General features: G+C 44.0%; 1 protein-coding gene across 2 annotated transcripts in view; it reads left to right on the forward strand.

Moving 5' to 3' along the window:
• LOXHD1 (lipoxygenase homology PLAT domains 1) overlaps positions 1-25,210 on the forward strand; it is a 187,982-nt gene that overhangs the window by 98,011 nt on the left and 64,761 nt on the right. The window contains exons 20-25 of one of the 2 annotated variants that reach the window (XM_039463738.2): positions 172-326; positions 2,268-2,401; positions 11,891-12,054; positions 13,640-13,744; positions 15,554-15,682; positions 16,471-16,635. In XM_039463738.2, the coding sequence (XP_039319672.1) occupies positions 172-326; positions 2,268-2,401; positions 11,891-12,054; positions 13,640-13,744; positions 15,554-15,682; positions 16,471-16,635 (852 nt within the window). Of the gene's footprint in view, positions 1-171; positions 327-2,267; positions 2,402-11,890; positions 12,055-13,639; positions 13,745-15,553; positions 15,683-16,470; positions 16,636-25,210 lie in introns of those variants that run through there. The other variant, XM_074383520.1, reaches the window with a different exon arrangement.

Consider the following 25,210-nt stretch of genomic DNA (forward strand, 5'->3'; position numbering starts at 1 on the left):
CATGGTGAAGGAGTCCTGGGTTGGAGGAGGGGCAGTTTAATCCCAGGTTAGTGTAGATGCATCTGAAGATCCCTCCTGCTCCGGGATCTGGCTGGATCTGAGATGCTGTGCCTCAGATCCATCCACCCCAAGGCCTGGGGCCCTCCACGCTGCATCTTTCTGTGTCTCCAGCCAACATCTATGAGGTCCAGGTGATCACAGGGAATGTGCCCAAGGCCGGCACTGATGCCAACGTCTACCTAACCATCTACGGGGAGGAGTATGGGGACACGGGCGAACGACCCCTGAAGAAGTCAGACAAGTCCAACAAATTTGAGCAGGGGCAGGTAGGGTGAGGGTCTCTGGCCCCTGGGTGGGTGCTGTGGGTGTGGTGGCCTCTGAGATTCCTATGGCAGCCCAACCCAGCATAATGGCTGCTGTGTCTAGTGGCGTGGCTTGTTCATACCACCAGGTTTCATGGCAGTACCTCTTCTGTAACACTTATACTTTGGGGTGGGGTGGGTTATAAGAGAATTGCAGGCAGGGTCTCAGCACATGGAGCCCACAGGCCAGCTGACCCACAGGAACAGAGAATGGTGTTGAGTGGCAGACGCCGGGGCACTCAGTAGGGGAGCCAGGGATTCAAGAGGAAGTCCTTGCCACAAGATAGTGTCTTGAGGAAAACTAGGGGGAAGGAGCAGCTTAAACTGGGCTTTGGCAGGTGAGAATGGTATAGACATAGAAGACGACCCTGGAAGATGTTCTCAGAAGATGGAACTGCATGAGCAAAGATATGGAGGTGGAAATGGGGAAGGGCAGTTTGGGACAGTGAGTCTTCCAGCTGAGCTATGGTCAGCACTGAGCCTGAATGGATAAGCTTGGATAAGGCCAATTTAGAGTATGGGGTGGGTGGGGCCATGAGAGGCTTAAAAGACAGGCTGAGAAGCCAGAACTGTATCTTAATGCAGTGGAAATTCATGAAAAGAAATGCACATTCCTTACTCTTCCAGGTGCAGTGGGAAAAGCATAGATCCTTCAGTCTTGTCCTTCAAGATTTGACAATATCCCCTGGCTAGAAAACTATCTCTTATCTCACCCTTTCTATTCCTGCCTCTACCCCAAAGCCAAGTTCTCTCATTAACACATATTTTTAAAAAATGAACTAGATTCATTAACATATTTCTGGGCTCATTGCTTGATTGCTTGATTTATTTCAGGGGCTCCCTGCTTTTTCTTTAAAGAATCTCTCCCATGACTTGAGAATGTAGTTTATTTAAGTGTTTTCTTTGAAAATTATAGCCACATATATCTGGATTGGGAAACAATTTCTATAGAGGACCACATAACTGGTACAATTGGTAAAATTTGAACATGGACTGTATACTAGATAATAGCATTATGTCGATGTTAAATTTTCTGAATTGGATCATTATTGTGTGATTATATGGTAATATTCTTGTTCTTAGGAAATCCATGTTGAAGAATTTAGGGTTAAAGAATCATGGTGTCTACTACTTACTTTCAAATGATTTAGAACAACAGAAAGAGCAAGAGAAAGAGAGAGTGCAAGAGATGCATGGAGTGAGAAAGCTAATGTTACGAATAGGTGCAGAAACTCAACAAAGGCATATGAACTTTCATCATGCTATTGCTGAAAGTTTTCTGTAGATTTAAAATCTTTTTCAAAATTAAGAGTCAAAAAGATGATATCCAAGAAGACCCCCTGGCATGGGCTGCTTCCTCCTGTGCACAGAGCAGTTGTGTACATTCACACGGTGTAGTCCACATGCCCTCTTCGCACCTGAATGGTGGGCAAATCCGTCTACAGTTTCTGTCAGTCACTTTGGATTTGCACAGCACCAGCTCATAGCAGTTACTTAATACGAATATGTGATTGAAGCAGATGATGCACACACGTGCACACATAGCAGAGGATCTCAGTGCGCCCCTTCGCCTACGCACAAAACACCCCCCACAAATGTAGGCATCCGGCCACCCAACCTATCTTCTCTTCTGCCTCTTTCAAGGTCACCTTCACTCTTCTCTCCTCCTTCCACCTTCCTGGACATAATGAGAGTAAGAAGATCCCTTAGCAGGGATGAGTTAGAGAAACAATCGTGCAGAACAAACACCAGACTAACGAGCGACATTCTCCATCATCCTCACGCTTGGTTGCTTTGGGTCTCACCGTCGGCCTCTGGCTGCCCTGGTCCTTGGGAGGGTGGAGCTGATGGCCAGGTTGGCAGGGGTGGGTCTTACCCCACTGAGTGTTCCCTGGCCCTTTCCAGACAGATACCTTCACCATCTATGCCATTGACCTGGGGGCCCTGACCAAGATTCGGATTCGCCATGACAACACAGGCAGCAGAGCAGGCTGGTTCCTGGACAGAATAGACATCACTGACATGAATAACGAGGTCACGTGAGTGTGGGGGGCAGGGAGGGGCGCTGCTCTGAGGGAGGCCATGTCTGCACTGAGGTAGTCCTGGAAGAAGACCGGGGGTGGGCCGGCTGTGACATCAGAGGGTGAGGGTGGGCTAGGTGACACCTGAGGGTGAGGTGGACTGGCTGTGACATTGAAAAGTAAGGGTGGACTGGGTGACACCTGAGAATGAGGGTGGGTGAGTATGAGGGTGAAGCTGGGGTGATGTCTGAGGCTGAGGGTGAGCTAGGTGATGCCTGAGGGTGAGGGTGGGCCAGCTGTGACCCTGGAGGGTGAGAGTGGACTAGGTGACATCTGAGAATGAGGGCGGGTGGGTATGAGGGTGAGGGTGGGCTGGGGGTGATATCTGAGGCTGAGAGTGAGCTGGTAATGCCTGAGGGTGAAGGTGGGCTGGCCGTGACATTGGAGGGTGAGGGTGGACTGGCTGTGACATCGCAAAGTAAGGGTGGACTGGGTGACATCTGAGAATGAGGGTGGGCCGGCTGTGATGCCTGAGGCTGAGTGTGGGCCGGGTAACATCTGAGGGTGAGGGCGGGCTGGTTGTGTCGCCTCTCATGGCTGCCAGAGCAGGTCACTCACATTGCAGGCTGGATGGGCATGGCTTTTCTCCCTCTTTTCTCCTTGGTAGCCCCCAGTATCACCTACCCTGTGAGATGCTAATCCAGTAGATCCCCCAGACCAGCAACTCTGGAGATCCATCAGTTCAGAGAGACAGGATTTGCAATCCCTGTCAGATCCTCCTCGGCCCAGTCTCCAGGCCCACGCACAGCTCACCCACAGCCTCTCCATGTATAAATCAACTTCTAGTACATTCTTTTAATACTCTATGCCAGGGGTCAGCAGACATTTTGTGTAAAGACCAGACAGTAAATGTTTTAGGTTTTGCGGGCATCTGGTCTCTGGAATGACAACCTTCCTGGTGTAACACAAAAGCAGTCATAGATGATGCCTAAATGATTGGGTGTGGCTGTGTCATTTTGACATGTGAAAATTATATGAATTTCAAATTTCAGTGTCCATAAAGTTTTATTGGACACTGAAATTTGAAATTCATATAATTTTCATGAGTCAAAAAGTGTTATCCTTCCTTAGATTTTTTTCTTCCAGCCATTTAAAAATGTAAATCCATGCATAGCTTACGGATGGCCACAGGGTAGGCCTGATCCGTAGTTTGCTGACCCCTGCTGGAGGCTCACAGCTGCCATGTGAGCTGGGCTGGGAAAAGAGTTAAGTCTTCCCACAGGTCCACACCCCAGGGAGCTGAAGCCACAGCCCCAGAATCAGTCAGTGCCACGGCCAGGACCAGAACTCCAGACTGACCATGTTAAATCGGACTTCTTTTCCATTAGGACGCATTGCCCCTTGAGTGTAAGGGGCCCAGGAACAAGAGAGAGAAGAGAAGGCCCCTTGTATGAGTGGAGTGGGACAAAGAAGAAAGCATACTTGATCTTGAGTGGGCTTTGGGGCTGCTGAAGACCTGCCAGTGCTTAGAATTTAGTGGGCATCTCATCAACAAGTATTCGTGGACTTAAATCAACTTCCCAGCCCACAGCCTTGTTGGGCTCCCCTCTGTGCAGAGCAGAGGATGACAGGGTTCTTCCATCTCCCACCCCGCCCTGCCCCACCAACCCAAGGGAACACTGAGCCACAGCTCACAGATAGTCCAGTTTCCTGGTTTTTTGTGAGGTCATTGTCACAGAGCATAAAGGCCATAGAACAGCCCCTTGGCTGGCAGCCAGGGTCCTGACCTGGGGTCGGACCTCTGCCAGAAACTCATCAGGTCACCTTGGACAAGTCTTGCCATCTTTACAGGCTTTCGTTTCCTCTTCTGATAAATGGGCTTCATGATGGCAGCCTAGATGGCTGAAAATGTTCTGAAAATCCAAGGCATTTAAGCTTGGAAAGGAAAAAGTGCCGCAGAACCATGAGGCTGGGGACAAACTGAACATCCCAGCTTCCCCTTGCCTCTCCATCAGGGTTAGTAATTCTCTGCCACTGATTTGGCATTTCTGGGCTAGCCCAATAATTTAAAAATTATTATAGCTTTATAATCTATTGTAATGCCTGTCAGTACTTGTCTTCCTTCATTATTCTTTAAAAATATTAGCTATTCTTGCCTTTTTCAAATCAAGACATTAAGTGACTTGAAAAAAAAAATCCTCTTGGAATTTTGATTGTTATGCCATTAAGTGTATGTGTAGAGAATTGCATATTTAGAATAAGTGCTACCCCCTGGTATACTTTCCATTTATCCAGCTGTTTATGAACCTCCTTAATGCTTTACAATTTCCTACACATAGCTGCTACACATTCTTGTTAAGTTTATGCCCAGGTGTATTATATTTTATTGCTCTTGTGAATAGAATCTACTCATTACTCTTCTTTTCCCCCTTTTATTGCTCTTGTGAATAGAATCTACTCATTACTCTTCTTTTCCCCCTCCCTTTCTCTTCTTCCTTCCTCCACTCTCCCCTGCCCTCATCTCCTCCTCTTCCCTCCCCATCCCTTTCTGTTGGTGTGGCTAGTTTACAGTCCTTTGCTTCCTTTGCTATAGAAGTAGCAGTCTATCAGGGCTCTGTGATGAGCCAGCCTTAACGATCTTCAAGCCAAGAGCAACTCTACGCAAAGCCTACTGTGGGAGCTAGACAAAAAATTATAGAAGTTCAGAAGAAACCGAATCAGAATAGTGAATCTTCCCCTTTCTTAGAGAGACGCCATGTTTTCTGAAAATACCTAGGGCCTTCCCCAGGCTCTCCAAGACCTTTATGAGCTCAGGAAAAAGGGCTTTGCAGCCAAAAGGATTTGAGAGCACTGACATCTCTCTCACTGTTGACATGTCCAGTCAACAGCCTCCATGCAGACTGGACCTCTTGGACGCCTCTCTGCCACTCATGCCCTGTCCCCGGTCAACTGGCAGAACTTATTGGCCCTTCCATCAGAAGAGCATGAGTCCGACCTCATTCCCTCTCTCTTCACCATCCACACCCCCTGGTCGAAGCCTCCAGACCTGCGCCCACTTCCCCAAGGCCCTTTTATTGCCTACAGAGCCCAGTGAACAGGATCACACCACTCCTCCGCTCCAAATCCTGCCAAAGCTTCTGTTCACTCCGAGTCAAAGCCAGCGCACAGTTGGTGGCCTGCTTGGCCTGCAGGTTTGCTTCATGCTCCTCATCTCTCTTTTCTGGGCCCCCCTTGCTCACTCCTTGCTGTTCTTTGAACCCAGCAGACATGGTCCCACCTCAAGCCTTTGCATTTGCTGTTCATACTTCCTAGCAGTCCTTCGCCCAGTGGCTCCCTGTCATGCTTTCTTGAGGCAGGTCTCTGCTCATATGTCACCTCCTCAGTGAGGGAAGCATGCCCCCATTCCCCTTCCCCTCATTTCTCTTTTTCTGTTTATTTTTCTTTATATCAGCTTAACATCTGACCTACAATAAGTAGGTGTATTTAGGCACTGCTCATCTCTCCACAATAGAAGGTAAATTCCATGTGGTTAATGACCTCATCTGTTTTATTTACTGCTGTGTTCACCCCAGTACCTAGAAGAGTACCTGGCACACCACAGGCACACCATAAATACTTATTAAACAAACTAATGAATAAAAATGATGGTTGATGTGTTGATCCATTCATCAATTTGACAAACACATGCCGTGCTAAGTGCTGGGGGTTAAATAGCTGCCCAGATAGGACTCTGTCTTTGAAGAAAGGAACTGTGATGGTCTAGGAGTCTGATGATTTAGGTTCAGGTACTTTCTCTTCCATTCCTATGTGGCCTTGGGAAAGGCACTTGACTCCTCTGAGCCTCAGGCCTTCCATCCATGCAATGGGCATAATAAACCTCACCCAGGAAATCATAATGAGGACTAGACAGAAAATGTGTGTAGAGGCCCAGCACCCTGCCCCATCCCAGTGCAACACAGCTGTGATTCTTTCCCCTTGGCAATAAGAGTCCAATTAGTTAACATTGAAAAGTGGCTTAACAGCTGAGAAAGGCTGTGGGAACGTGTGGGATTATTTTTAAGGAGCTAACACCCAAGTGAAGGAGATAAAACACAGGTGACTATAAGGCACAGTGACAGTGGTGATTGTCTCAGGGGTGACCTCAGGGAGGGGAGGGAGTCATGGGTAGGTGCATCTTTGGGGTAAGTTGGCATCTGAGACAGGCCTTCATGAACAGTAGCCTTGGATGTTTGGTGCTTGGAACAAAGAACATTAGAAGTGGCTGAAAAAATGCGATGCAGGTGGCACAGAATTGGACAATTAAGGGGCACACACAGAAAGGAATGAATAATTCTATTTGGTGCATAAGGGACATGAAGGGGTGGGAAGCAGGAAAAAAATGGAAAGGGAGGCTGGAGAGAAACAGATGAGGACATGCAAAGCCGTGCTGAGGAGCTTGAGAACACAACCAGGCTTTTGGTTGGCTGGATTTCACAGAGAGGAAGACAGAAGCAGGAGAATGCCAGCTGGGGTCAGGCACTGGTGGGAGATGCTGGCCTGAGCAGAAGGGATTGGGAGAGGATATGAAGCCATGGAGGCTGCCACTCCCTGTGAAGTCACCGAGGGAGAGCTCAGCATGGCCCAGGGGCTGTGCTGTCCAGGTGGGGGATGGCAGTCCAGGTCTCAGCAGAACCACTCCTAGTCCTCCTGACCTCAGAGGTTGTGGAGAGCAGAGGAGCCTGATTGTGAAAACACAGGGAGGAGGGGGCTGGGGCATGCAGGTTTATTGATCTGTAATTCAGTTGCCAAAAAGAGAATGTTCTTGTTTCTAAATGGAAGATAGTTGAGGTCCTTTATAGGAGTCCCAGGCTGGCAAAAATCAAGATTGTATGGGAAAGCCTGTTTCATGCTGGTTTGTAGCTCTGGACTGTGAATGGCATTTTTTTGTTGGTTTGGTTGTTTGTTTTTTCTGCCTGCCGAAGTGAGTTAGATTTTTTTTAACTTGTGTTAGAAAACGTATAACATAAAATTTATTACCTTAGCCATTTTTTAAGTGTACAGTTCAATAGTGTTAAATATATTCACATTGTTGTGTCTTAGATCTACAGATTTTCTTAATCTTGCATAACTGAAACTATACCCATTAAACAATTACTCCCCTTTTCCACCTCCCCCCAGCCCCTAGTAACCACCATTCTACTTTTTGTCCCTATGGCTTTGAGTACTCGAGGGACCTCATATAAATGAAATCCTACAGATTTGTCTTTTGTGTCTGGCTTGTTTCACTTAGCATGATATCTTCAAGCTACATCCATGTTGTAGCATGTGGCAGAACTTCCTTTTTAGGACTGAATAATGTTCCATTGCATGTACATACCACCTTTTTAGGTGGATTTGAATGGGTGCCTTAGGATCTGAGGTCTCCCTTGGGTCAATCTGGGCTCTGCACACAGCCTCACATCCCTTTGGTAAAGGACTACTCTGTTCCAGGCTTTTTACAAGATTGTGAAGCTGGAAAATTTTATGTTTGAACTCCTCCTGCCTTCTTTAGCCTAAGAGGCTCTGCTCCTTGGCCACTCTGAAAAAAAAATGACAGTTTAAAAAGGCCCTAGATTAATTTTTGTATTAATAGTGATGTCACATTTAGAATAAGAGGCTAGTCTTTTCTTCCCTCCTCTGTGCTGCTCAGATAATTCTTGGAAGTCTAAGAGTTGGCACCAGCTTAGGTAAAAGGATGCTAGAATAAAGAAAGTGCATCTTCAAGGAAAGAGTGGTGGTTAAATAAGAAACCTAGGAGTTATCTCAGGAATTTTGAGGAAGGGAATGAGAAAGGTTTACCCCAAGAGGAGACAATGCCTTTCAATTCTATTGATATTTATGAGTGCCTTGTGTGCCAGGGGCTGTGGATACAATGAGTAAGCAGACTCTGCATTCATAGGTCGTAGTTCTCCCAGTAGGAGAAAAAGACAAATATACTCCCTGAGCAACCTCTTCCATTTTTATCACTTCAGTTACCATTTATTTGAGAATAATGCTCAAGTTGTATCAGTCAGAATAGGCTAGGTTCTGCTAAGTAACAAACTGGCCTAAAGTGTCAGTGATCTAACACAACATAAATTTATTCCTCACTTATACTATACGTCTGATGCAGGATATCAGGAGACTTTGCTCAGCATGTTCACTCAGGGACCCTTGTTGTTGGAAGCTTTTCCTCAACATATGCTTCTGTGATCATCCTTATAGAGGAAAAATGATTTGACAAATCACGCACTGTCTCTTGAAAATCCCTTACAGCCCAGGGATTCCATGTATATTAACAACCTAAAAATTCAGAGTTCTTCAGCATCCAAAGCTCTGAGCCTCTAATGTTGGGATTTCAGAATACATGACAGAGATGGTGGGATATTTGGGAGTATGTTGTATTGAATTAGTGCATCTTTGTTAAGTCGTTTAATCATCGGCTCTGCTACTTTGTCACCCTGTTCATATTTATTGGCTTGCTGATTAAATGAAATTGTGCTGCTTTCCTTTTTCTTTCAATACCCTAACTAGCTGCATTTTTAAGATTTGCAATAAAGTCTAATGCACTCACTTTCAAAGACAAAGTGGCAAATGCCAGAAAAGCTGAGAATATGTTTAGTGTCCTGGGTTTCATTCACATTTGATGTGATATTCTATGTTTTCTCTACCTCTGTTCCCAGCCCTTAAACAAATATTTATGTTTTAGTTGATGGCCTGGGGGGTCCCATAAGACCCTTAATAGTTAAAGACAGATGCTATTCTTGAATGTTTTTACATGTGGCAAATATGTTGGGTGGGATTTCCAAAAAGGTTGAACAAAAACAAAAACAAAATATTGTTAAAATATTTTCTCTTAAGTTTGATCTTACAAAAAGGTGTCCTCTAGAATATCTCCCATTCCTCCAGGGATCCTAGAATTCCTAGAATGTTGAGACAGAAAGGACCTTTCAGCCTTCTGGGTGGTACAGTTCAGTCCCTAGGGTCTCACAATTTGTTAGGGACAGAGGAGGGAAATAAATCCTGAGTTCCTGAGTTCCAGATCCATGCTTTTGTCATTACACCACTCTGCCAGGATTTACTCAGATATTGTCCAGAGTTCAGCTTATACATAAAATGAAAAATTCCATATGAAATTATTTATATTGTACAACAGTCAATTTTGCAATCGCCTCATTCAATTTTTTTTACTTTCAAGTGGAGTTTATACTTTTAACAGTTTCAAGCTTTTGATTCAACTCCTGCTTACTGAAGCCCTTACTCTTTCCTTCCATCATCTTCATTTAGCAGCATGTTGAGTTTATCTGGCTCAGCACACCTGCACTCCTCTCATCTCCTTTGTTCACGAGGAATCCCCTGCCTGCTCTCCTCCCCAGTATTTCGAAGCCTGGCTGAGCAGGATGTATTCCTGTAGGAGGAAGAGGCAGGTGTCAGTAGGCCTGGCATCCTGAATCTTCATGTGTGCTTATTGGCACTGTGGAGATAGAAGCCAAACGCCCAGCACACAGGCCAGACCTGGCTTCTGCTTTCGTTCTGTCTGTACAGTGAGCAGTTCTGAGAGGAGACATGCTGCTGTCTGCAGTGAGCGTGCTGAGGGGCTTTACATTGTGATGCAAGTATCTCAGGGACAATGGAGATTTCGCTCTAGGAAATCTAGACTCTGCATTTTCTCTTTGTGTGCATGGGAGGGCTTGTACCTTTTCTTTCTATCTCTTTGACTTTTTTTCCCTCCCTGGCTCTTTCTTTGTGTGTGTCTCTCTCTCTGTTCTTGTCCTCCACCAACTTCCTACATACTCTGTCTCCACCTCTGCCCTGACCTCACCTCTTTCTTTATTTCTGTCTCTCTTCCTTCATTGGCCATAATTTAGAACTATAGCCTATTTATTCATAAATTATTTGATTGGATAAAATGTTAACTTTCCTATTCATACATTTAAAGATGAAGAAGCAGAACAGTATGCATTTTTCTCTTAAACACTAATTTAATGGTAGTTTAGTTTATATTGCCCCAGGTTGAGCTCCTTTAAATCCATCCATCAGTATAACATTGCCCCCCTCCCCACCCCATCTGAGCCTATTGACTGAGATCTCACTCTCTGGTTCTGCTCCTCTGACATTTTGATACTTGGAGGCAATGAAGACTGTAGGAAAATGTGGGACTCAGGCAGAGATGAGACCTTTGGCCTGCACTGCACCCACCTCTCCAGACTTTGACAGAGATGGGACTTCCAAGACTGGAGAGGTGGGAGCAGTGCAGGCGAAAGGTCCCAGCTCTGTCTGAGTCCCACATTTTCCTAGAGTCTTCATTGCCTCAGGGCAGGGGTGGGAAAGGAGCATAAAGAGGGTAGAATGGCCCCAACTTAGATATAAGTTGAATTCTCAGACCGACCCTTCGTGATGTTCTGGGAGCTTAGTGGCCAGAGAGGAGCTGCCCAGACCACAGCCTCCAGAGATCCCAGGCATGGGCCAAGGAGAATGAAAGGGAAGGGAAGTCACAAGAGCAACAGTAGCAGCAGCAGTGCTTACTGAGAGCCTACGCTGAGCCAGACATTTTTATAAGCACTTTATAAGTCAACACATGTAGTCCTCACAACACCCTATGTAATAGGCAATTTATGCTTACTTTACAGAATGGTACACTAAGGTACATAATAAGGTTGCCAGTTAAATTTGAATTTCAGATAAGCAATGAATAATGTTTTTGTATAAGTATGACCCAAATATTAGATAGAACACACTTAAAACATTATTCACTGTTTATCTAAAATCCAAATTTAATAGGGATTTTGTAATTTTATTGACTACATCTGGCAACCCTAGGACAGAGAGATAAGGATGTTTACTCAAGGTTGCACAGCCATTACTGGTAGAGCCAGAATTTAAACTGGACAGTATGACCCAGGGGAGAGTCCTTAATTAACCCACTCTGCTTCCCATTCCTGGCCCTACCTTCACTCTGTCTAAGTACCTCCTTTGTGCTGGGTGTTACCTCCACGCTGAGGAGTCTGACTTGGACTTCCCTTTCCTGGCCAGCTCCTCAGCCACACTCTTTGTACCTTCCAAAAGCATATGTAATTGGTTCATTCCATTAAAATCACTGTTCCAACACTTACATATTGTGTACCTACTATGTACAACCCTCTCTACTGAATTAGCACTGGCTAGCAGATTCATTCTAGAAAGGGTTGGAACAGTCCCCATATGTCCCTTTCCTTCTAGATACTTCCATCCAATGCGACCCTGATTGAGGCTCTGTGTGCTCCAGGCAGATCACATAATCATTTTCAGCAGGGTGCCTGGAGACAATGTCCCCATGTTTGTTCTCTACCCCTGCAAATAACCAAAGGAGCGATTCCCAGGATAGGTAAAGCAGCAGGATAATGTTGTCAGGGGCAGACAGGGGACAGTTGGGATGCCATGGAGGAGGTCATCTCATTCTCAGCTCATGACTGCTCCAGGACAACACCTTTCTAAGAGGACATTCCAATCTTTCCCTATCCACCCCCACAGGTACTACTTTCCATGCCAACGTTGGCTGGCAGTGGAGGAGGATGATGGCCAGCTGTCCAGGGAGCTGTTGCCAGTGGATGAGTCCTATGTGCTGCCACAGAGCGAGGAGGGTGGGCAAGGCGGTGACAACAACCCCCTCGACAACCTGGCCCTGGAGCAGAAAGGTTTCCTAAACTAGAGCTGACTTCTTTTCCCCAGCACCCCTCCCCTCTGCCTCTTCAACCCTAAGTATCCATCTTCCTTTCCTCCCCTGTGGGCTCTGGGCACTTCCTCTTTTGACAATCTATTGCAGGCATCCCCAGACTTTTTACACAGGGGGCCAGTTCACTGTCCCTCAGACCGTTGGAGGGCTGCCACATACTGTGCTCCTCTCACTGACCACCAATGAAAGAGGTGCCCGTTCCTGAAGTGCAGCGAGGGACCAGATAAATGGCCTCAGGGGGCTGCATGTGGCCTGCGGGGCCGTAGTTTTGGGGACGCCTGATCTATTGTATTGCCTTCTCATTCGATAAAGGGGGCATAGTCTCACATAGCTTTTGTAAGCCTAGGTATAAAGCACACAGCTTAGGACTGAGTTATTGCAGGAATGGAATGGATTGGATTGGAATCAAATTGAATGAATTAGAATGGAGTGGATTGGACTGAAATGGGATATTGGAATGGAATCGATTGGAATGAAATGGAATGGAATGGGATGGACTGGAATGAAATGAAATGGAATAGAGTAGAGTGGGATGAAATAGAGTCGAGTGGAATGGAGTGGAGTAGATGGAGTGGAGTGGAATGGAATGGAATGGGGTGGAATGGAATGGGATGGGTTGGAATGGAACAGAATGCATTGAAATGGAATAGAATGGAGTGGAGTAGAATGGAGTGGAGTGGATTGGAATGGAATGGGATAGGTTGAAATGGAATATATTGGAATGGAATGGAATGCATTGGAATGGAGTAGAATGGAGTGGAGTGGAGTGGAATGGAATGCATTGGAATGGAATGGAGTGGAGTGGAATGGAATGGAGTGGAGTGGAATGGAATGGGATGGGTTGCGATGGAATGTATTGGAATGGAATGGAATGCACTGAAATGGAATGAAGTGGAATGGAGTAGAATGGAGTGGAGTGGAATGGAATGGAATACATTGACATGGAATGGAGTGGAGTGGAGTAGAATGGAGTGGAATAGAATGGAGTGGAATGAAATGCGTGTAGCCACTTCTGATTCAGTCTTGTGTCCTCTCCTATAGGTACTCAGTGCATTTTTTCTCAAGGGAAGGAATAAGCAGTAACCTCCAAGAGTTCCATGATGTTCCTTTAAAATATGCATGCCTAAAACTCCTCCCAGCCAGGGGGAATCAGAATGATCTCCTGGATGCTGAGCCTCTGACCCTCAAAGTCACCACAAGACTCCCCTAACCACCCTATCAACTCTATTGAGGGCTTCCTGTATAAGCCAGAGGTGAAAGACTCATATTTCTACCCTCTGTACATTTCCAGACTAATGGTGATTGCAGAACAACACATGCTGAAAGTAAAATGAATCCTAGAAATGGCCAAGAGGAACATAGAAACATACTTATTACTAATCACAGGGCTCACAGATATAGGATTGAAGGGGCAAGAGAAAAATTGGAGTGATAAGGCCAATGAGAGTGAATCAAGGAAGCCCTCCTAGAGGATGTAACTGTCCTCTTTCCACCTTTCATGAGAGGAACAATCTATAACTCATTGCTCTATACTTTTCTCTTGGCAGATAAATCTACCACATTCTCAGTGACCATAAAGACTGGGGTTAAGAAGAATGCGGGCACAGATGCTAATGTCTTCATCACACTCTTTGGCACGCAAGATGACACTGGTAAGAAAGCAGTGCAGGGCCAAGGTTCACCCACATTCCTCCCCAGGGAGACCAGAAGACTTAGCAGAAATTTCCAAGGGAATCTCATTATGCCTCTTCTCTCAATAAGATGCAAGAAACTAACCTCATCAGGAAAGGCAGTTCCTTTTTCCTAAAAATGTTTTCTCTTCTCTGAGCCAGCTTTCTTCTTCTTTCTAATGGTGAAGGAAACCCTGACTCTACCCAATAACAATCTGGGACAAGGTGGCCTTGCATAACTTCCAGTGAAATTCAGCCATGGTACTCTCAGTACAAGACACTCCAGACATCCTAGAGTTGTTCAGGGGCCTTCGCCCAGGTATTCAGAAACGGTGGTGCTTAGTGTTGGGTCCCGCTATCTGCTCACACCACTGTCCAGCCATTCTGTTGAGTTTAGAGAGGAGTCAGTCCCTCAAGTAGTCATGATACATTTGCTGAAAATCCTGCAGGTCCAGAACCTAGTGTCAAACATTATTGAAGAATAAATGGACCTAATCCTTGACCATGGGGTGTTCATATCTAATACAACAATGTGCTGGTAGAGAGCACGGACTATGGAGCTTGGCTGATTGGTTCAAACTTCCATTCCACCATTTATTAGCTGTGTGACCTTTGGCAAGTTGCTTAATCCCTCTGTACCTTAGTTTCCTCTATTTGCAAAATGAGGATAAAATTAGTATGTGCCTTATAGAGTTGTAGGTCTAATGAAGTTAAACATGTACAACATTTGGGACAAAGTAGTACTCAATAAACATTAACTACTATCATTATGTAATAGGCTGGATAAAGCAGATAATATATAGTGAAATAATGAGGTCATAACCTACAAATGTATGTGATTACCATCATTCCTGAACCATGGCCAAAGGAATTGATGGGACTTGGCAACTGCTTTTATTCACTGAGGGCTTTCTATGTGTTAAACATATTCTTGAGCATCCAACAGTCAACTCATTAAATCCACACAACAGCCCTATAAGGAAGGCATTAAGACCTCTCCTTTTCGATATTTGGAAAATCAAGTGTCAAAGACATTATATAGCTTTCCCAAAGCCACTCAGTGGTAAGTGGCAGAGCTAGACATTGGACCAAGGTCCGTCTGTCTCTCTGTAGACTTAAACAAGTCTGCAGTGAGTCTAGGAATAGCAGAAGACTTTCTACCTGAGGTGGGCCCTGGGCTAGGACTTATTGGGGTACAGGGACTTAATGGCAATGCAGTGCATGCTGAGGCAGGAGAACACAGCGATTACTCTGAGATCACCCCAATTTCAGACTGACACTGTAGCCAGTCTCAGGACAGATTATAGATGTGAAATCACTAGAGAGGGGCCTTAGAAGTCATCCCTCCTCTGTCATCCAGAGAAGATGCTCCAGAGATTCCCACATGTTCCATCCCTGAAGGAAACCCTCTGTTTCCCCAGGGAACAGAGGGAGCTTGGCTTTGTCACTGGCTCCCTCTCCATATAGAGAATTATGAAGGTATGGGAGTAGTGCAGCATTGACTTTGGGATCCACCACTGTCTCCTGGATGATTTTAAATAAGGTATCTTTTTCTACATAAACTACAAATAAAAATGCACACATTAAAGGGTTATTGTAAAACTCATTGAAAGAACACACACCAAAAAAAATCCCACTGTACAAAGGCGCCATTGGATGATAATTGCACAGTCTAAGTTTGATGGAAGTTCAGAAATTTGGTCATTTTTAGGAGGGATTAAAAGTTTGGGTCTGACTAGGCTTGAAAGGCCTCAGGTCCAGCCAGTCATGCTGGGATCATCTGGTCGGCAGGAATGACCCTCCTGAAGTCCTCCAAGACAAACAGCAATAAGTTTGAGAGGGACAGCATCGAAATCTTCACAGTGGAGACGCTGGATCTAGGAGACCTGTGGAAAGTCCGGCTCGGCCATGACAACACAGGTGTGGCTTCCTGCCTCTGTTTCCTGCTAGGAGTTTAAGGACCATGGACAGGTCCCTGTGGGCATCTGGGAAAGACTCTGGAAATGCGAATGTCATCTGTTTTCTGTAATGACATAGCTTTCTCAATCCCTTTAGCCCACTAGAGCCCAGAGAGTCCTCAGCTGCACATAGAGTTTCTGGCCTAATTAGTCTACGGTGGTACCTGGACACTGGCGATTTTTAAAGCCATTCTCTATCTTCCAATCTCAGTAATTTTAATACATAGCCAGATATGAAAATCTCCAATCTAACTCAGTAGTTCTTTGAGTGTGCAACAGAACCACCTGGGAGGTTATTAACTCACAGATTTCTTGGCTCCACCCCCAGAGCCTTTGATTCAATTGTGGCATTCCTGTCATTGGGTAAGATTATAAAGCTTTTGTAAACACAGGCTCTTTCTGGCATCCCTGAGTTCCGTCTGAAACCCCTTCTTCAAGGAAGTGCAGCATCCTTTCTTCCTCTCAGTGCCTTCCCACCTCAGTCCCGCACTATCCTCCTATCATCTCCTATTGATGCTCTTTTAGCCTTTTTAATTTCCCTGACAGCAGCCTAGAGTGTGATCCAGCTTCAACTCTGGGTGCACATTTTAATAGGAGTGATTTTAGCAATGCTGCAAGCAAAAGGGATGTCATGTTAATGGTATCAGCCAGCTACCAAATAAGGAAGGATGTCAGGAGTCCCTGAAGTTCGCTGCAGCAAACTGTCTCTGCACAGGTCCTTGATGAGTTCTATGTTTCCTCTCTCTCTAGGCAAGGCCCCAGGCTGGTTTGTAGACTGGGTAGAGGTGGATGCCCCATCTCTTGGGAAGTGCATGACGTTTCCCTGTGGCCGCTGGCTGGCCAAAAATGAAGACGACGGATCCATCGTCAGAGACCTCTTCCATGCAGAGCTCCAGACGAGGCTGTACACGCCATGTAGGAACCATACACAGCAAGGCCGGTCTTCCTCTGGGGCCCCATCACCAACCACCCAAACTCAGCCCCAGGTCCTCCTTCAGCATTGACTGTGGGCCAGGCCCACCTTGAAGATTTTGGTCTCTCATCCCTGTCCTGAATTTTCTGAGCTCTCTGGGGGCTGTGGGCAGAGTTCTGGACCGAGGGAATAAAAATATGGATTTATTCCAAACTTCACCCCAAGCTAGCTGGTGACAACATGTAGAGAGCCTAGCCTCTCTAGGGTTCAGATTCCTCATCTGCAGCATAGAGATAATAATGCAGGATGATAGTAATATCCAAAAAGAAGAAAGATAAAGGTCAAACTGAGGAATCATTATCAACCCTGTCACCAGTCCTTACTCCAGTCATGAACATGCAAAAGAAATCACCAGGGTAAGATTTTTTCAGGTGGTGTAGGGCACTGGCAGCCCCACAATGGCTTGAAAGGGCACTCACTTAAGGGTTGAAGGGAAATACAACCTGGACCCTGCCAGACCCAGAATTTGAAAAGAAGGTAAATGTAATTCCCTTTTCTAACTTCCCCTTTTCTAAGGGAAAGAAGAGAAGGGAGTAATTTGGTGAAGTTTTGATACTTCCTTTCCACTGTCATTATCAGAAAGAATTCAGTAAATGTTTATTGACATGTAAGTACATAGTAGTAGGCACTGAGAATCAAACTGGAATTAACTAAAATCTAAACATCCATCTGAATTTGGTAAAATCTGAATAAAATCCAGAGCACATAATTTTTTTCTAACTAAATAATAAACTGTACCACAAGGTTTCCCCCAACAATTCATACTTAAATAGCATGAATCAGTGATGAAGTTTTTTTTTTTTTGCCTAAAGCAATAAACTGAAATGAACAGATTATCAAAATATTTTCTGATCCAAAGCTTAAAATGAAGTGACATTTCTCTGGCCAGGCATGCCCAAAGCCAGCCTCGGATCCAGCCTCTGTTTCCAGGAGTCACCAACAGGCAAGGACAGACTCTGACCTGACAGATGTGCATGGGGTTGGCAGCAGCATTGGGTGGGACCCTTGAGGACAAACATATCCACTTCTCCCTGCATGTCCTAGGACATGCCATTCCAGAGAGAAAGAGAGAGAGAGAGAGAGAGAGAGAGAAAGAGAGAGAGAGAGAGAGAGAGAGAGAGAGAGAGAGAGAGAAATAGAGTTTGTATGACTTGACTTTGAATATGTTTAGTTCCAGCCTGATATTAAAACTAACCTGAAGGGTGGGCTGTTCCTGCCCAGAAACTTCCAGAGCTTCTACTGCTGGCTGGTCTCAGGAGAGCTGAGATTCTGTTGCCAACTTTTCTGTTCAAGGCTTTCTAAGCCTTGGGTCAGGGAGAAACCCCAGGGGGCTCAGAGGAAGGAACTGTATGCTGCAGAGATGATACCTCTGTTACTGCTTGAGCACCTGGCAAGGTTGGGGCTGTTTCACTTCAACCTATAAGTGAGGGCCTTTTCAAGCCATTGCGGGGATGGTGGTCACCTCCGTGGGCCATGGCCTGTGGCCTGTGGCTAAGCAGCTGTATTTATCTCCAGTTCATAGCAACAAGGCCCCTACAGGCTGACCACACAGGCTTTAAGGCCAGACAAGCCTGGGTTTGAGTTCAAGTTCTACCATGTAACTTTGGGCAAGTTCCTTCACCTCTCTGTGCCTTGGTTTTCTCATCTGTAAACTGGAGTGTAGTAATGCCTACTCCCTTGGGTCATTGTGAGAGTTAAAGGAGATAAGGACCATAGCATGCTTGGTACAGTCTGACAAGTAGGAAGTACTTAATAAGTGGTAACTATTACTACTGCAAGTATCACTACTACAGCCTCATGGCAAAGTAGCCATGATGATAAATGAAAGCAATGTCCTCATCTGGAGAAGGTTAGGGCTGCAAGAGAGAAAGAAGCTTCTACCGTTACTCTTTTCAAGGGCCAAGATCACAGGATAAAGTACACATCCACTTGCTCTGGGTTTTCAATCTTCTTTTTTTTTTTTAGTTACTGTGACCCAGAGTAAGTATACACATTTATATGCATATGCAAAAAATAAAAATATCACAAAAATTGTACCCTCATTATGTGTAATGTACAGTGATATTTTTCTATTAGAGTTATATATATACATATATATACATATTACGCTTTAAGTTCTGGGGTACATGTGCAGAACATGCATGATTGTTTCATAGTTACATACATGGCAAGGTGGTTGGCTGCCTCCATCCCCCCGTCACCTATATCTGGCATTTCTCCTAATGTTATCCCTCCCTGACCTCCCTATCCCCTGTTGTCCTTCCCCTATTGTCCCCCAACAGACCCCACTGTGTGATGCTCCCCTCCCTGTGTCCATGTGTTCTCATGGTTCAATACCCACCTATGAGTGAGAACATGTGGTGTTTGATTTTCTGTTCTTGTGTCAGTTTGCTGAGAATGATGGTTTCCAGATTCATCCATGTCCCTACAAAGGACACAAACTCATCGTTTTTTATGGTTGCATAGTATTCCATGGTGTATATGTGCCACATTTTCCTTGTCCAGTCTGTATCAATGGGCATTTGGGTTAGTTCCAGGTCTTGGCTATTGTAAACAGTGCCACAATGAACATATATGTGCATGTGTCTTTATAATAGAATGATTTATTATCCTTTGGATATATAACCAGTAATGGAATTGCTGGGTCAAATGGAATTTCTATTTCTAGGTCCTTGAGGAATTGCCCCACTGTCTTCCACAATGGTTGAACTAATTTACACCCCCCACCAATAGTGTAAAAGTGTTCCTATTTCTCCACATCCTCTCCAGCATCTGTTGTCTCCAGATTTTTTAATGATCTCTATTCTAAATGGCGTGAGATGGTATCTCAATGTGGTTTTGATTTGCATTTCTCTAATGACCAGTGACGATGAGCATTTTTTCATATGTTTGTTGACATCATATATGTCTTCTTTTGAAGTCTGTTCATGTCCTTCGCCCACTTTTGAATGGGTTTGTTGTTTGTTTCTTGTAAATCTGCTTTAGTTCTTTGTAGATTCTGGATATGAACCCTTTGTCAGATGGGTAGATTGCAAAAATTTTTGCCCATTCTGTTGGTTGCCAGTTCACTCTAACGATTGTTTCTTTTGCTGTACAGAAGTTCTGGAGTTTAATTAGATCCCATTTGTCTATTTTGGCTTTTGATGCCAATGGTTTTGGTGTTTTAGTCATGAAGTCCCTGCTTATGCCTATGTCCTGAATGGTATTGTCTAGGTTTTCTTCTAGGGTTTTTATGATGTTAGGTCTTATGTTTAGGTCTTTAATCCATCTGGAGTTAATGTTAGTGTAAGGTTTCAGAAAGGGTCCAGTTTCTGCTTTCTGCACATGGCTAGTGAGTTTTCCCAACACCATTTATTAAACAGGCAATCCTTTCCCCATTGCTTGTTTTTTTCACGTTTGTCAAAGATCAAATGGTTGTAGGTGTGTGGCATTGCTTCCAAGGCCTCTGTTCTGTTCCATTGATCTACTTCTCTGTTTTGGTACCAGTATCATGCTGTTTTGATTACTGTAGCATTGTAGTATGGTTTGAAGTCAGATAACGTGATGCCTCCAGCTTTGTTCTTTTTGCTTAGGATTGTCTTGGCTATGTGGGCTCTCTTTTGGTTCCATATGAAGTTTAAGCTGGTTTTTTCCAGTTCTGTGAAGAGGGTCATAGGTAGCTTGATGGGGATAGCGTTGAATCTATAAATTACTTTGGGCAGTGTGGCCATTTTCATGATACTGATTTTTCCTAACCATGAGCATAGAATGTTTTTCCATCTGTTTGTGTCCTCTCTTATTTCCTTGAGCAGTGGTTTGTAGTTCTCCTTGAAGAGGTCCTTTACAAGCTTTGTTAGTTGTATTCCTAGGTATTTTATTCTCTTTGTAGCAATTGTGAATAGCAGTTCATTCTAGATTTGGCTCTCTTTAAGTCTGTTATTGGTATATAGGAATGCTTGTGATTTCTGCACATTGATTTTGTATTCTGTGACTTTGCTGAAATTGCTTATCAGTTTCAGGAGATTTTGGGCTGAGATGATGGGGTCTTCTGAATATACAATCATGTCTTCTGCAAATAGAAACAATTTGACTTCCTCCTTTCCTAATCGAATAACTTTTATTTCTTTTTCTTGCCTGATTGCTCTGGCTAGAACTTCCAATACTATACTGAATATGAGTGGTGAAAGAGGGCATCCTTGTCTAATGCCAGATTTCAAAGGGAATGCTTCCAGTTTTTGCCCATTCAGTATGATATTGGCTGTGGGTTCGTTGTAAATAGCTTTTATTATTTTGAGATACATTCTGTCGATACCTAATTTATTGAGAGTTTTTAGCATAAAGGGCAGTTAAATTTTGTCGAAGGCCTTCTCTGCATCTATTGAGATAGTCATGTGGTTTTTGTCTTTGGTTCTGTTTATGTGGTGGATTATGTTTATAGACTTGTGTATGTTGAACCAGCCTTGCATCCCTGGGATGAAGCCTACTTGATCGTGATGGGTAAGCTTTTTGATATGCTGTTGCAATCGGTTTGCCAGTATTTTATTGAATCTTTTTGCATCTATGTTCATCATGGATATTGGCCTGAAGTTTTTCTTTTTTTGTTGAGTCTCTGCCAGGTTTTGGTATCAGGATAATGTTGTTCTCATAAAATAATTTGGGAAGGATTCCCTCTTTTTTGATTGTTTGGAATAGTTTCAGAAGGAGTGATGCCAGCTTCTCTTTGTATGTCTGGTAGAATTTGGCTGTAACTCATCTGGACCTGGGCTTTTTTTGGTTGGTAGGCTATTAATTGCTGCCTCAACTTCATCCCTTGTTATTGGTCTATTCAGGGTTTTGACTTCTTCTTGGTTTAGGCTTTGGAGGGTTCAAGTGTCCAGGAATTTAGCCATTTCTTCCAGGTTTACTGGTTTATGTGTATAGAGTTGTTTGTAGTAATCTCTGGTGGTAGTTTGTATTTCTGTGGAATCTGTGGTGATATCCCCTTTATTGTTTTTTATTGCATCTATTTGATTCATCTCTCTTTTCTTTTTTATTAATCTGGCTAGTGGTCTATTTTGTTGACCTTTTCAAAAAAAAAAAAAAACCAGCTCCTGAATTTATTGATTTTTTTGAAGGGTTTTCTCTATCTCCTTCAGTTCTACTCTGATCTTAGTTGTTTCTTGTCTTCTACTACCTTTTGAGTGTTTTTTTTTTCTCTAGCTCTTTTAAATTTGATGATAGGGTGTTGATTTTAGATCTTTCTTTGCTTCTCATGTGGGCATTTATTGCTCTAAATTTCCCTCTAGACATTGCTTTAAATCTTAAAATTTAGAGATTTAAAGCAATGTCTAGAGGGAAATTTAGAGCAATAAATGCCCACATGAAATTCTGGTACATTGTGTCTTATTCTCATTGGTTTCAAAGAACATCTTTATTTCTGCCTTCATTTCATTGTTTATCCAGTCAACTTTCAAGAGCCAGTTGTTCCGCTTCTGTGAAGTTGTGTGGTTCTGAGTTATTTTCTTAATCCTGAGCTCTAATTTGATTGCACTGTGGTTTGAGAGACTGTTTGTTATGATTTCCATTCTTTTGCAGTTGCTCAGGAGTGATTTACTTCCAATTATGTGGTCAATTTTAGAATAGGTGCGATGTTATGCTGAGAAGAATGTATGTTCTGTGGATTTGGGGTGGAGAGTTCTTCCGATGTCTACTAGGTTTGCTTGGTCCAGATCTGAGTTCAAGTCCAGGATATACTTGTTAATTTTCTGTCTCGTTGATCTGTCTAATAGTAGTGGAGTGCTAAAGTCTCCCACTATTGTGTGGGAGTCTAAGTCTCTTTGTAGGTTCTTAAGAACTTGCTTTATGTGTCTGGGTGCTCCTGTATTGGGTGAATATATATTTAGGATCATTAGCTCTTCTTGTTGCATTGATCCTTTTACCATTATGTAATGCCCTTCTTTGTCCCTTTTGATCTTTGTTGGTTTAAAGTCTATTTTATCAGAGACTAGGATTGCAACTCCTGCTTTTTTTTGCTCTCCATATGCTTGGTAAATCTTCCACCATCCCTTTATTTTGAGCCTATGTAAGTCCTTGCATGTAAGATGGGTTTCCTGGATACAGCACATTGATGGGTTTTGACTTTTTTTTTTTTTTTTTTAGAGATGGAGTCTTGCTCTTTTGCCAGGCTGGAGTGCAGTGACGTAATCTCAGCTCACTGCAACCTCCACCTTTTGGGTTCAAGTGATTCTTCTGCCTCAGCCTCCTGAGTAGCTGGGACTATAGGCACATGCCACCATGCCCAGCTAATTTTTTTATTTTTAGTAGAGATGGGGTTTCATCATATTGGCCAGGATGGTCTCAATCTCTTGACCTTGTGATCCACTTGCCTCGGCCTCCCAAAGTGCTGGGATTACAGGCGTGAGCCACCACACCCAGCCAGGGTTTTGACTTTTTATCCAATTTGCCAGTCTCTGTCTTTTGATTGGGGCATTTAGCCCATTTACATTTAAGGTTAATATTGTTATGTGTGAATTTGATCCTGCCATTTTGATGCTAGCTGGTTGTTTTGCCCATTAGTTGATGCAGTTTCTTCATTGTGTAGATGCTCTTTACCATTTGGTACGTTTTTGGAGGGGCTGGTCATGGTCGTTCCTTTCTATGTTTAGTGATTCTTTCAGGAGCTCTTGTAAGGCAGGCCTGGTGGTGACAAAATCTCTCAGCAATTACTTGTTTATAAAGGATTTTATTTCTCTTTCATTTATGAAGCTTAGTTTGGCTGGATATGAAATTTTGGGTTGAAAGTTCTTTTATTTAAGGATGTTGAATATTGGCCCCCACTCTCTTCTGGCTTGTAGGGTTTCTGCCAAGAGATCTACTGTGAGTCTGATGGGCTTCCCTTTGTGGGTAACCTGACCTTTCTCTTTGGCTGCCCTTAGCATCTTTTCTTTCATTTCAACCCTGGTGAATCTGAAGATTATGTGCCTTGGGGTTGCTCTTCTCGAGGAATATCTTTGTGGTGTTCTCTGTATTTCCTGGACTTGAATATTGGCCTGCCTTGCTATATTGGGTAAGTTCTCCTGGTTAATATCCTGAAGAGTGTTTTCCAGCTTGGATTCATTCTCTCTGTCACATTCAGGTACACCTATCAAACGTAGATTAAGTCTTTTCACATAATCCCATATTTCTTGGAGGTTTTGTTCATTTCTTTTTACTCTTTTTTCTCTAATTTTGCCTTCTTGTTTTATTTCATTGAGTTGATCTTCAGTCTCTGGTATCCTTTCTTCTGTTTGGTCGATTCGGCTATTGAAACTTGTGTATGCTTCCCGAAGTTCTTGTGTTGTGTTTTTCAGCTCCATTAAGTCATTTATATTCTTCTCTAAGCTATTTATTCTCATTAGCATTTTGTCAAACCTTTTATCAATGTTCCTAGTTTCTTTGCATTGGGTTATAACATGTTCTTTTAGCTCAGAGAAGTTTATTATTATCTACCTTCTAAAGCCTGTTTCTGTCAATTCATCAAACTCATTCTCCATCCAGCTTTGTTCCCTTGCTGGGAGGAGTTGTGATCCCTTGGAGGAGGAGAGGCATTCTGGTTTTAGGTATTTTCTTCCTTTTTGCACTGGTTTCTTTCCATCTTTGTGGATTTATCTACCTGTGGTCTTTGTAGTTTGTGACTTTTGAATGGAGTCTCTGAGTGCATGTCCTTTTTGTTGATGTTGATGTTATTTCTTTCTGTTTTTTAGTTTTCCTTCTAACAGTCAGGCTCCTCTGCTGTAGGACTGCTGGAGGTCCACTCCAGACCCTGCTTGCCTGGGAATAACCTGCAGCAGCCGCAGAACAGTAAGGGTTGCTACCAGTTTCTTCTGTTTTCTTCATCCTAGAAGAATACCTGCCAGATGTCAACCTGAGCGCTCCTTTATAAGGATTCTCTTTGGATATAGGGGAGTCAGGGAGCTGCTTGAGGAGACAGTCTGTCCCTTAGAGGAGCTCAAGTGCTGAGCTGTGAGCTCTGTTATTCTGTTCAGAGCTGCTGGACAGGTACGTTTAAACCTGCTGCAGTGGAACTCATAACTGCCTTTTTTTTCCCAGGTGCTCTGTCCTGGGAAGGTGGGGCTTTATTTATAAGTTCCTGACATGCTGCTGCCTTTTTTCAGAGCTGCCCTGCCAAGCAAGGAGGTAGCCTAGTCACAGTCTGCCAGCAGAAGTGTTACTGATCTGTCGTGAGCTCTGCCCAGTTGCTGTGTGAACTTCTTTGCGGTTTTGTTTACAGAGGTACAGTTAGAACTGCCTCGGTAATGGCAGACTGCCTCGGTAATGGCAGATGCCCTTGCCCCAACAGAGCTGGACCATTCCAGGTCCAGCTGTACTTGCTGCAAAACTCTCAATCCAGAGTGTTTCAGATTGCTGGTCTTTGTGGAGGTGGGACCTACTGACCAGATCACCTGGCTTCCTGTTTCAGCCCCTTTTCTTCAGTTGAATGGGTGGCTCTGTCTCCCAAGTGTTCCAGTCATCAGTTGAAACTTTCACCCAGATTTGTATGAGTTTTTGTGTGGAGACCCG

The sequence above is a fragment of the Saimiri boliviensis genome, chromosome 13 (assembly GCF_048565385.1).
Source record: "Saimiri boliviensis isolate mSaiBol1 chromosome 13, mSaiBol1.pri, whole genome shotgun sequence".
Taxonomy (NCBI): domain Eukaryota; kingdom Metazoa; phylum Chordata; class Mammalia; order Primates; family Cebidae; genus Saimiri; species Saimiri boliviensis.